This window comes from Rhamphochromis longiceps, linkage group LG2, assembly GCF_057381845.1.
Source record: "Rhamphochromis longiceps isolate RC_006_pf linkage group LG2, R_longiceps_female_GT1.1, whole genome shotgun sequence".
NCBI lineage: Eukaryota > Metazoa > Chordata > Actinopteri > Cichliformes > Cichlidae > Rhamphochromis > Rhamphochromis longiceps.
Window position 1 is genome coordinate 38,894,878 of NC_140558.1, and position 13,135 is coordinate 38,908,012.

At 40.9% G+C, this 13,135-nt stretch overlaps 1 protein-coding gene across 1 annotated transcript; it reads left to right on the forward strand.

The window, feature by feature from the left end:
- Nucleotides 1-1,198: 1,198 nt before the first annotated feature.
- Nucleotides 1,199-13,118, forward strand: LOC146677917 (uncharacterized). Its single transcript, XM_085428093.1, has 8 exons — nt 1,199-1,379; nt 3,937-4,116; nt 4,487-4,675; nt 5,300-5,476; nt 6,704-6,845; nt 10,592-11,202; nt 11,637-11,778; nt 12,385-13,118. Exons 1-8 carry the CDS (start codon nt 1,284-1,286, stop codon nt 13,116-13,118), a joined length of 2,271 nt encoding a protein of 756 aa, XP_085284219.1. The 5' UTR covers nt 1,199-1,283.
- The last annotated feature ends 17 nt before the right edge of the window (nt 13,119-13,135 follow it).

Sequence of the window (13,135 nt, forward strand, 5' to 3'; positions counted from 1 at the left end):
TTGTGGTGATCTTCTTTTTATGATTGCACCTGACCAGTACCCGAAGAGCTTAAATACTGCACTGGCTGTGGAAATCATTTACATCACTGTTATCTGTTTGGTAAATGGCCTGTATTTATATAGCGCTTTACTAGTCCCTAAGGACCCCAAAGCGCTTTGCATATCCAGTCATCCACCCATTCACACACACTGGTGATGGCAGCTACATTGTAGCCACAGCCACCCTGGGGCGCACTGACAGAGGTGAGGCTGCCAAACACTGGCGCCACCGGGCCCTCTGACCACCACCAGTAGGCAACACGTGAAGTGTCTTGCCCAAGGACACAACGACCGAGACTGTCCAAGCCGGGGCTCGAACCAGCAACCTTCCAATTACAAGGCGAACTCCCAACTCTTGAGCCACAATCGCCCACACCGGGGCAACTAAATAGCCATCTCTTTATATCTGCAGACTTTCCCATTGTTTGGCTTTTATCTATAAATCTCTGCTTGGACTGGTGCCTTCTTATCTGCGTTTCTATATGTGTAAAAACCTCAACCTCAACCAATACGTCATACACTCTTACAGTAATATAAAAACGTTTGTCCCCAAATTTAGAACAGAATATTGCACAGACAAGTGCAATATTTTGCACTTGTCTGTGCAAAATATTGTATTTGTTTCTTTGTTACATGTTTATGTGTTGTACTGGTTGTAATTTCCTGTGCTCTCATGGTCTCTCTTGGCAAAGAGATTTTGATCTCAATTAGACTTTTGCCCAGATAAATAAATGATAATGAAGTTAAATATAAATATAAATAAAAGTAGCAGAACAATCTAATCTAAAAAAAAAAAGTTTGATTAACAATAAAAGTATTTAAATACTTTGGAGCCTAAGGCCAGATTTAGTTGGAAGGATGCTCTCTCTACACCCTCTGCCTCCCAGCTGAGGGACAGCTGCATCTTTAGGACATCACTGTGTCATCAGAGCACTCTTCCTCCAGAATGATCTTTACTTGTTCCAGACCGATCTCGGCCTTTCTCATCCACATGATTCAGCGGTCATCCCCGCCTCTCCCTTCTCCTTCCAACAGGGATTGCCCCCACCAATCACCGGAGTAGGCAAGGGATTAGCTCCTCAGATTAAAGTGGCCATCTCCAAACCCTGTCTAATCCTACCATCTGTCAGAGAGCAGCAAACTAGCCAAGACTCTTGCCACTAGGCTAATCAGAAAGTCAAAAGAACACAGCTAGAGGGAGAAAGACATTTCGAAAACACACTTTTCTGTTTCCCAGCGTGGCAATGGAGGAGACATACCTTCTCAACTATCCAGGTGTCAGGAAGAAAATTCTGGCAGGAGGCAGTGGACCGTTGCCTCACTTTCCACCTGGGACAAAGGTATTCTAAATTGCAGTTAACGTGATAACCTAATCGTTAGGGTAGGTTATCACGCAGTGTTGATGACACTGGTTGTGTGTACAATAATAACCATTGTGGAGTAATTCATGTTCCACGGGGGGGGGGGGGGGGTTTCTATCTTGGGTGTCTATTTTTAGCTGTGTGTTGCAATGCCCACTTCAATTAGATTCTGTTGAATTATTCATGAAGTTAGAAAATTTATTCCGTATCTGGCTCATGCACACAGAGCAAACATTTGGTCAACCAAATTGCAACATGTTTTTTGGCACTGTATCTTTGTTTCTGTGCTTCCACTGATCTGCTGGTTTCCGACTTTTTCCCTTCCTAGTCACATCCAGCCATATGGCACCGAGCCTGGACACTGTGACAAATATTTTCCATGACAATGCCAGCATGAATTTCCATTTACCTGTGCGCGCGTGTGTGGATGTGTGCGTTCCCTCCCCAGTGAGGTGATTCCCATTTGTTCACACAGTTATCAGACTGTTGCGATTACACGCAATCTGTCAGGCTATAAATAAGGTTACACAGATCCAACATTATTTTTAAGTCAGGGTGATGCTAAAACCTTGACGACTCTTAGATGCACGCAAACAGATGATGTCTGAAATATATCATGTATGTCATTCAGTTTAAAAGTACTTACTGTAAATTATATTTACAAAATATACAAGAAAATAATTTTCAAGTTAAATTGGATTTTGTTTTTATTTGGAAATGACAAAGGGGGCTTTTTAGTTTTCTTGTTGTAATTCAAAACTATTTTTGTTTTAGCCACTGATTTAATGGGCTTTTAAAGCTTGCAATCAATGGAACAAATTAACATTCACTAGAAAAGGACAATCAATAGGCTTTGAGAAGATGTGGTAGATCCTTTATATTGACTGCAGGAAATTATTTAAGAAAACTTTCAAGATTTAGGTGGTGATGTAAGTATTTGCAGACAAAGATATTTTTTAAAATTATTATTTCTGTATAGTGCTGTGAAAACGTATTTCTGATATATATATAATTTTTACATATTTGTCACATTTACATGTTTCAGGTGGTCAAATTAATTTTAATATTGTTTTTAAATGATGATTCAGTTTGTCAAGAGAAAAAATGTATCCAAACCTAGGCTTATGTGGAAAAGTAATTGCCCCCTAAAACTAGAAATTGGTTGGCAGCAAGAATTGTAACCAAGCGTTTGTGACAACTGGCAATGAGTCTTTCATATCTCTGTGGAGAATTTCTGTCCCACTCTTCTTTGCAGAACTGTTGTAATTCAGCCACATTAGAGGTGTTCTGAGGTCATCTCAAAGTATGGATTTATGTCTTAACTCATTGAAACACAACAAGACTTGCACCACATTTTTGTCTCACTGCGCAATCCCTTACGTGTGCAAACCCTGCACCTCCTTGCAGGTCTACTTTTACTGCTGGTGGGCTTCAGTTCAACTTACGTTGACTGCCATTGACGTCTATAGACGTCAATGGCAGTGAATGAGTTAACTTATGGCCTCTCAAAAACCTTCATATTGTTGTTATTGAGCCATTCAGAGGTGGAATTCCTCATTGTCCTGCTGGATAACCCATGTTTGCTTGGGACAAAATGATGGCTGGACATTCTCCTTTAAGATTTTCTGAAAGAGAAAAAAATGTATGGTTCAATGAATTACAGCAAGTCATCCAGGTGCAATGGGACATAATATATTTATAAAAGTCTTCAGGATGTCTTCAGTTAAGAAGTTTTATAGCAAATGGTGAGACGAGCCTTCGTGTTCTTTCTGGTCAGCAATGGTTTTCACCTTGAAACTCTCCCATGGATGCCATTGTTCCCCCGTCTTTCTTATTGTTGAATCATGAACACTTTAACTGTGGCAAGTGAGGCCTGCAGTCCTTCAGATGTTGTTCTGGGTTCTTTTATGAGCTCCTGGATTAGTTGATGCTCTTGAAGTAATTTCTGTAGGCTGGCCACTGCTTAAAGGTTCACCTCTGTTCCAAGTTTTCTCTATTTGTGGATAATGGCTCCCATTGTGGAGTCTCAAAGCGTTATAAATGACTTAGATGTCAGGGACTTTGTTTTTCGTCTGTTCTTACGTTTTTGGGCTTTTTTCGACTTTTTTACTTTGTCAGATTGCTTCTATTTCTCAATTCAAAAGGCAGCAGTCAGGCTGGGTGTGAAAGTGGAAAAAAAAAGTTAATCGGAACTAATTCCTGATTTAACAAGAGAGGACAATTAATTTTCCACCCAGTTAAGTTTAGATAGCTTTTACCCCTTTAATAAATAAAATCATCATCAAAACTGTATTTTATACTCAAGCAGCTTATCTTTGTCTTGTTTTGTAAACAACTTGATTTTTCATGAAATATGCAAATGTTACAAAAATGCAAAAAGCTAAGAAATCAGGGAAGGGCTAAATGTTTTTCACCACACTGTATATTAAATATTTTGTTGAAAAATCAGTGGCCACTTTATATGTCTAGTGAAGTCTCCACTGACTGTAGTTTGTGCCATTAATCTCTTGTACTCTCCCTGTTCCCACTTTCCAAGCTGGTTTTCCACTTCCAGACACTGTTGGACAACTTCGAGAGGACAGTCATTGATGACAGCCGACTAGCTGGCAGACCGGCAGAGATCTTTGTCGGAAAGATGTTTAAGATGGAAGTCTGGGAGACCCTGTTGACGTCCATGCGTGTTGGAGAGGTGGCTGAGTTCTGGTGTGATGCCATTGTGAGTTGGATTACAAACCGCACGCACACATTCTGAGATATCCGGCCCCTGAGAGGATGTAATAAGTGTTCATGACTGGGAAAGGGAAGCTTTTACTCCTCATTATAATGCACATGAATCAACGTTCTGTAGCCTCCAACATGCTCAGTAATATAAACATAAACAAAGCAATCTCTTTGTGCAATTTTTTTCTGTTTTTCCTTCTGGAGGAAAATGTAATTTGCAAGTAAAATTTTGCGACTTCTTGTGTTTTTTCTTGTACGGCTGATTGGCACGGGCTGCCAGAACCAGAGGGTTAGCATGATTAAGTGCTTCTGTGTTTTATTCTAGATGTTGCGTGCATGATTTTGTTGATGTGCTAATTTCACAGCACACAGGCTTGTACCCCATTGTGTCCAAGGGAATGAGACTGATCGCTCAAGGGAAAGACCCTCTGGAGGGTCAGAGACACATGTGCGGAATGGGAAACCTGTTCCACTATCACTCCACGGGTTTCCCGGAGCTGGATGAGCTGATGCGGACTCCTCAGCCGCTCATATTTATTATGGAGCTGCTGCAGGTAAGCATCTGTGACAGTGACAGTGAATAGCGGAAGAAGAGAATGAACAGCTTCTCCCACTTTTTAGCTTACGCTACACCAGCTTACGCTTTTCTAAAATTTACTGACAGCACTGACTAAAGTGCCTCTCTGTCTAAAACATTCAGCTTTGAAATATTATATTTTCCCAAACAAGCTTGAGACTAATTAGCGAGTCCAGTATTGCTGGCAGTGCATTAACATTATTTCTGTTTCACATCAGCTGACAAATCTTCAGCAGTGGAAAAATGTAGATACTTTATGAAATGTCTTGATGCATGCTCAATGATCCAAGTAAAGAAATTCCAAAAAGTTGATTCTATTTATCTGGACCTAGCGTTTCAGTGGGAGAAATGTTTTGCAACTCATCAAAATGACTTCTTCAGTCTCCAAAAATGGATCCTTTACCTAAGTAAAAGTTTCATTATCACAAATTGAAAGTATATAAGCAAAGTTTAAAGTTAAACAATTATTATTGCTATTGGTGGACTGAAATAACTACTAACTGTAGCTTTAAATAACTGTAATAAAATAGACAAATTTATCACGCATGCTTAGTACCTGTTTAAAATTCACTTGCATCATTTATCTTCTTCTCCTATGCAGGTAGGAGACCCCATGTCCTACCACAGAGAGTCGTGGATGATGGAAAAGGATGAAAAGCTGCAGACAGTGCCAGTTCTCCACATGCAGGGCAATGCTCTGGTCCAACAGAAGAAATACAGAGATGCTGCCAGCAAGTACAAAGAAGCTGTCCTGCTGCTAAAAACTGTCCAGTCTAGGGTGAGTGAAGAGCGGTTGGAAGAAAGGTGGGATGTAGGCAGGGTGTGTGTGTTGTTTGTGTGAATCTGTCTGTGTGTTTGTGTGGGGAGGGGCATGCAAAATGAGTACTGGGGAAGCTTGTGAATTCTGAGGTCTCTTCAGGATTTGGGGTTTTTGGGACATGCAGCTCCTTCTTTTCCAGTGGGACATTCCTGTTTTCCTGTTTTGCTCTGCTTCATGGTGTCCCTGATTACATGCAGCCGGGTGGGAGGCAGGCAGCAGAAAAAAAAAGGAGACCTGTCTTAGATAAGAGCAGAGAAGGTGGGTGGTGGGGTGTGAGGATAGCGCAATGCTCTAGGGAGAAGAAAAGTTATGTTAAAGTGAACACACAACAGTTTTAGACATATTTGAAGGTTTCATGTTGTGGCTTACAGATAGCTGGCCTTAAACGCTTGGTAAAGTAAAAATGATAATTAAATGTACTGAATTCTTATAATTATTAAAACAGCAAAACAAGAGACACTCACAGACACAGACTTGACACTGAGACATGACTAACTGGGGAAACGCAAGGGAAGCACGAACCCGGAGCACAGAGACAAGAGTAACAAACTGATAAACATGGAAGAAGAATGACCACGGAGACAGAACTAAACATACACGATAGACTACGCAGGGAGGCACAAATGAGAACAGACTAAATGAACAACAACACACAACAGAAATACAAATGATTAAACCAGGAAGAACGAAACTAAACAATAGTAAAACGAGAACATAAGAAAACTAGAAACACCGTGACAATCTCTCAGAGAGCTGAAAATGACTGTTCAGTGATGTTCCCCATCCAACCTGATGGAGCTTGAGAGATCCTGCAGGGAAGAACTACCCAAAAAGAGGAGTGTCAAGCTACTCAACAGGACCTGAGGCTGTATCTGCTGCCAAAGGTGCTTCAACAAAGTATTGAGCAAAGGCTGTGAATACTTATGTGCATTTTGTATTTTTGTTTTTTATTTTTAATAAACTTGCAAGAATTTCAAGTAAAGGTTTTCCCTTTGTCGTTATGAGTTATTGTGTGTAGAATTTTTAGGTGAGAAATAAATTCAATTGATTTTTGAATAAGGCTGTAACATGACAAAATGTGGAACAAGTGGAGAACTGAGAATACTTTTCATGTGCACCGTATAACTACTAAGCAAGTGTTGAATGAACATGTTGTTTTTCTTTTAAATCTGCATTCTTGTGTAGGAGATGCCAGGTGATATAGACTACATTAACCTAGGTCGAATGATTGTCCCCCTGGAGCTGAACTACTGCCAGTGTATGCTGGAGCTGGAGGAGTACTATGAAGTCATAGAGCACATGGATGAGCTGCTGCAGAAACACAAAGGTAAAGAAACATGCTGGAGAAAGAAGAATTGTGAGGGTTTATTCTGATTATTCTCATCATTTCTGGTTAAGAAACATTTTTAATTTGACTTTTTTCAGGAGAATCAACAGGGCACACTTTTATATATTTCCTGTCACCTAGATTCACATTTGCACGGTTGCATCAGCAAGCTTAATCCTGTGCACAGAAGTAGTTCAGCAGTGCACGGCTGTTATTCACTCTTTCCCTCCAGAGATTTGAACCAGCAATGATACCATATGCTCATAGTTCTCTAACCTCCAGGGTACTGCTGTGCCCAAACTTTGAAAGGGGGAGGGATAAGCTCCAATTCTTGCTATCATCAGCCTTTGTTAGCTGGGCTAGCATAATTTACGCATGAGAGCCATTACTATTTAAAATGATTCCAAATCTTTTATTCTTTCCAGAGCTGTAAAAATAAAGAAATCTTACATTTGACAGAAATCTTTTTCTATTTTTAAGACTTTAGAGCTGTTTTTGCGTATACATGTCAGTGAAGAGGTTTGTTTTCTTTATAAAAATTCTACCTGCAAGTCTAAGTGTCATTCATGCAAAGTGATTCAGAGCAAGCTTGACCAGAATATCCTCGAGAATGTCCTATAACATCGACATAACTGCACGCATTATTGTATTCTTGACTTTTCTAGAAATAATTAACATTTTCGTTTGTAACTGACTTATAGGAATTTTGACATTTTGATACATTTGGCTATTTGCTTTCTTGACAAGACAGAGGAAGATTGATGCCACTCTGATGCATGAATTTTAAATCTGAAGGAAACCCAGATGGCCTTCACATAGATCCCTCCTGGTGTTATTTTTTTAGTCTCATAAACTAAGTTGGGATAATATCAATTCACTCTTTATAACCGTCATCATTATCAGTTTAATTTGCACCTCTCGATTCAGGCTTAACAAAAACAGTCATTTCAAAATCTTGTAAAAAGCTGCCAGGTGAGAATCTGATGCCTGCACTGGTTTTACTGCATGTTGCAACTGTTTCTTGTTAATGACAATTTTAAAGCTGCAGCAGTCCCGGGAATTGCAGTGTCATACCCATGGCTGCTCAAAATCCTAGAAGAGCCTCTTATGCTGGCACAGCCTTCACTTCAGAGCCTCATGAATTATGCCCATGTTGAGGCAGTCTTTATTTTACTCTCTTCTCCCCAGTCTGGGGTTTCCACTTCCCCAGTGTTGTGTATTTGACTTTTGCATTATTTGTGATGTGGGGCTATAAATCTGTTTATCACATTATGGTGACTTACCTTTCCTTTAAGGACAAAAAAAGTACTCATGGTGTAAGGAGAAGACTAGGTTGTAAGGAAAAGATACTGTAAGTCTTTTGGAAAGTAGTGTATGCAATGTAATGTCTTTTGAAATGATGCAAACACAACACTATGTGGGGCAATAGAAGGAGATGTGTAAACTGAGCACAAAAGTTTAGCATGGATATGGTGGGCAGGATTTTCTGGGCTTCCCGACCCAGTTTGAGCACTTGTCACAAAGCTGCAGGGCTCTTTATGAAGCTTAGAAGCATGTAGCCCCCACACAAGCATTGATACACCTTCTTCTACTCTTCTCCTCTCTTATTGTCCTCAGTTTCATTTCTCCAGTCCTTTTCTAGCTGTGTCTTAGTTTCATTTCACACTTCCGTCTCCTTTTGCTCACCACTCTGCTTGCATTCTTCGTGCTGTTGTTGTTCCTCCTGTCATCAGTATCACGTTGTCTGCATGAGTTCCTGTCAGCCACTCGGCTGCTGATTCATCCCTTCAACCCATTTGTTCTTTAGAAAAGGATCACTGCACTGTCTCTGCTTTGCCAGAGGCGACAGTGAAATCTGTTTAATTGCTGGCTGAACGAAGATTTAGCGTAGAGGGAAATTAAATGCAGAGAAACAGGAAAATTCAATTATATGTGTCTATCTAAACTAAACACAAACAGGGGCATTGCAATGTGTTCGCATGGTGTTTCCACATGTCTGCACTTTCCAATTTGGGAAATGCAGTTATTCACTTTGTGGTCTTTAATTAAATGCTTGAAAAAAAACAAAACCCATCTCTGTTCATCTTATTTCGCATGAAAAAACAAAACAAAAAACACTGTTATGCCTTGATTTGGCTTAGCTGTAACTCAACACCTTTGTCTCATTTAATATGTGTAGATCTGTGAATATGCAAATTCTTTCCTGCCTCCTCCATCAGCTACTACTACCTCCATCTGCCCCCTGCACACTCCCTGTGCACAGTGGTGGTCCAAACTTCAAAACTGAGTGTTTTGTTAAGCACAGGAGGAAAAACCCAGTGTTCAATTTGTAAAGCAGGAGATATGCTGTACAGTGAGGCTGCTGCTCTGCTGGGTCAGGGGAGAGAAAAATTCCTGGAAAACACACACACACACACACACACACACACACACACACACACACACACACACACACACACACACACACACACACACACACACACACACACACACACACTCAAGCATAGAAAACAAAGACTAGGTGCTAGGTTTTAAAAACTAAACAAAACAAATAATTTAGGCAATTTAATACTCGCTGGGAAGCTTTTAGTGCACTTATAGTAAGGTCTCATAATGATGCTTTGTAAGTCTGAGATTTTTAGGTGTACTCAGTCTAGAGAATATCAAAGGAGAGTAAAATAACAGGCCTGTGTTTACACTTCCATGCCTATTTGTCCTTTTAGATATTACGTGGATGATTATTTTCCCCTAAAGTACAACAATTTTCAGCATCTTGACATCCTCCTAACATGGCAATGCTGCACAGCAGCAGCTACACTGAGCTTAAATGAAATAAGTCTACACTGACAACATTAGCTTTCACGCTACCAAACTCTTAGACCCACCAAGATTGGATTCCGCTGTTTGCTATTTATGAAACACTGCCTCAACACACAAGATTGAAGCATTTCGTAAATTACACAAGGTCAGCCTCACATGGAGCATGACACTCTGAAAAAGACTGAAAGAGAAGTTTAACATATAAGTATCAAATGTTAAAACTATTAGTGTTATAAAAAGAACAACTTACAAGGGTGCAAAGGATGAGCAGCAAATGCGCAGTACATTCTGAATCTCTGTTTTTGAGTTTGTCATTGGAACACTGCAGTTCTGGGGAAGCCATACTGACTTTCAAAAATATGATTTTCATAGACGAGGTTCTTTAAATAAAACGTACAGCCAGCTAGTTTAGCACAAACACTCTAATAAGGGGGAAACATTTAGCCTGACTCGATTCAAAGGTCACTCCACAGTCATTTCTAAAGCTACCTAATTAATGCGCTGTATTTTGGTTGTTTGATCTAATAAAACTACATTTTTTAGTCTTTTTTCTCACAAATACACAATGGGGTTGTTAGTGAGCTGTAGAAGTGGATGGGGCAGAGCCAAGCTTGCTGTTTTTCTCTGTTTCTAGTCTTTGTATGAAGCTCAGCTAACCCACTAGATGTAGCTTCAGCTTTTCATTAGTTGCACCATATCTCATTCAACTCTGGAAAGCAAATAAGCTTTCCAGAATTATTTTTTTTTAGGGTTTATTAGAGTTTTGCAGATTTAGTTTAGATGAGAACTAACAGGTCACACCTACTCTCTGTCCTAAAAGCTTATAAATAACCACCTGTGCTTCAACGTGCATATCAGATTGATTTACGTTTTTTTGCAGTTATTATTTCACTGTGTTGTTGTTTCTTGCCTTTTCTGTTTCGTAGACTGTGTCAAAGGCTACTACAAAAGAGCCAAAGCCCACACTGCTGTGTGGAATGAAAAGGAGGCCCGGAGAGACTTCAACATGGTGGCTCAACTTGACATCACTTTGGCGTCCCTCATCCATCGAGAGCTGAAGGCCCTGTCGGAGCGCATGAAGGAGAAATATTGGGAGGAGAAGGAGCAATACTGGAACAAGCTAGAGAAAAATGAAAACGCAAAAGAAGTGGGGGAGGCAGAGAGGAATGATGAGGAGGAGGAGAAGCAGACAGGAGAGATAGAAGAGGGAAAACAAGAACATCTCGAAAGTGTGACAACAGCGGCAAATGATAAAGTGGGAGGTGGTTCCGAAGAATCTCCCCCTGAATATGCAGAAGTTCACAAAGAGAACCTCGGGGAAAATAAGGTTGCACTGACTGAGGGAACAGTTACCAAAGAAGAAGCAGTGAATTTAAACACTTGCAATAAAACAGAAGGCAAGGACTGGCAGCAGATGTTACGACTGGTCATGTTGCTGCAGAATGAGGGAAATTTCCTCATTAAAGAGAACCACTTTCAAGAAGCTTCTGGAAAGTTCAAGGAGGCTATAGAATATGTGGACTGCCTTCAAAATAAAGTAAGTAATTGGTGATTAAGTGAGGGTTTGTAAAAGCGTTCAAGTAATTGTGTTGTCTTTTCCAGGCAATTGAATGTAAAATAGAGCTTTTTGTTGCGATGACAGTACCCAGATGGACATACCACATTAACAGCCACCGGTTCAATCCACTCAGTGTGATGAATAGTCGAACATGCCAGAGAGTAGTCTTGCTAAAGGACCGCGACTCACTGTGGCTTGTAAACTGTAATCATCTGTCATTGTTGCTTTTTTACTGAAGAGCAGCTGTGGCATTGTAGGTACGCTGGCAAAGTGAAGAGCAGAGAAAGTGCTCTGAAAATAACAGCTATCCACAGAGATATCACTGTCACACTCTCGCCATCTATCACTACCACCTCCTTTGCCCTCACCCTCCCACCTACCCGGCTTTCATGTCCACTCTCTTTTCTCTGCAGGTGGATCAACAGGGTGAGGACTGGGATTCGCTGGAGAAAGTGCGTCTTCCTTTGACTCTTAATTTCAGCCAGTGCATGCTGGAGCTAAAACAATACCAGCAAGTTGTGGAGCTCAACACCAAGCTGCTGAAGAAACACAAAGGTAATATTAGAGTGAAAATTGAGTTTGGTATAGAAATAGATACTTGAGTATATAAATATACCCCGGTTTAGTGCGTACAGAAAAAAAAAAAACAACCCCAAAAAACCTATCATTTTTAAGCTAAAAAATGTCAAGTTCTCCTGCCAGCCCTCAGCAAACACTCGCCTTCACAGTGCAACAAGCCTTGATCTTTGTGTTTACCAGGGAAAGAAGAAACCAAACATTCACAACCGCAAAGCTGTGTCTATCTTTTGTTCCCTCAGCTCCCACCCATGGACATCACAGTCAAAAATGAATTCATTGTTTTCTTTTTGTTTGTGCTATGATGAATTATTAACAGTTAGGGCGATCTGAAAAGGTTGTTTTATGCGTTTCTTTCCCGTTCATTTACTCCTCTCGTGCGTTCACCTCCTACTACATCTCCTGTCTCACCGCTGGCATTCAGTGTAGTTAACTCCTGTGGTATTCATTTTATCTTCAACTTTTACGGCTTTCCAGTTTTACTCTTGCCGGCCTACCAATCATTCTTACCTCCTGTTGCCTCTTGTGGTGTTTACGAGTCAATAGTATTGCCATTTATACTTATTCGCTCTCTTTTCTCAATAGGTAATTTCAAGGCAGTGTACCAGAGGGCTCGGGCTCATGCTGCTTTGTGCAATGAGGATGAAGCTCGAAGAGACTTTGATACGGTGGAGAAACTGGACCAGAAGTTTAAACCCTTTGTGCAGCAGGAACTGAGGAAGCTGGGCCAGAGCATGCGTTCTATGCATGCCAGTCAGAACAAGACTTACTGGGATACAACACAGGAGAAGTGGGGGCCTGGTGGGACCAAGCCCACGAGTGCAGCCAGAAAGAAGAACGTCAAATTTCCTCCAAAAGCCACAGAAGGAAAAGCTAAAGCAGATATTAATGTAGATAAGAAGACTGAAGACACTAAGAGCCAGGAGATGGAAAGCTCAGAGAAATGCACCCCTGTCGAGACAGAGGGGGTGGATGGTGCAGAAACAGGGAAAAATCCAGATGTGAAAGCAGAGCAGGGTAATAAAGAGCCAGAGCGTGGGAGAGCGAGTGGAGAGGGGTTAGATAATGAAAGTATAGAGAAGGCCGTGGTTCATGAAGCTGGGCTGGGTGTACCAGATAATCAAGCAATAGATAAAGATAGAGATCCTGCGCCCGCCAGCTCCGGCAAAGATAATGCAGCGAGCAAGAGATCAGTGCGCGATAAGGCGAGAAAGAAGGTAAAATGTCAATCAAGTGCTGCACCACAGCCAAAGAGAACAAACTCAGGGAACAAAGCCAACAGGGCTAAAACAGAAAAGGGTGGCACTGCATCAGAATAGACCAATGAGCCGTTTTT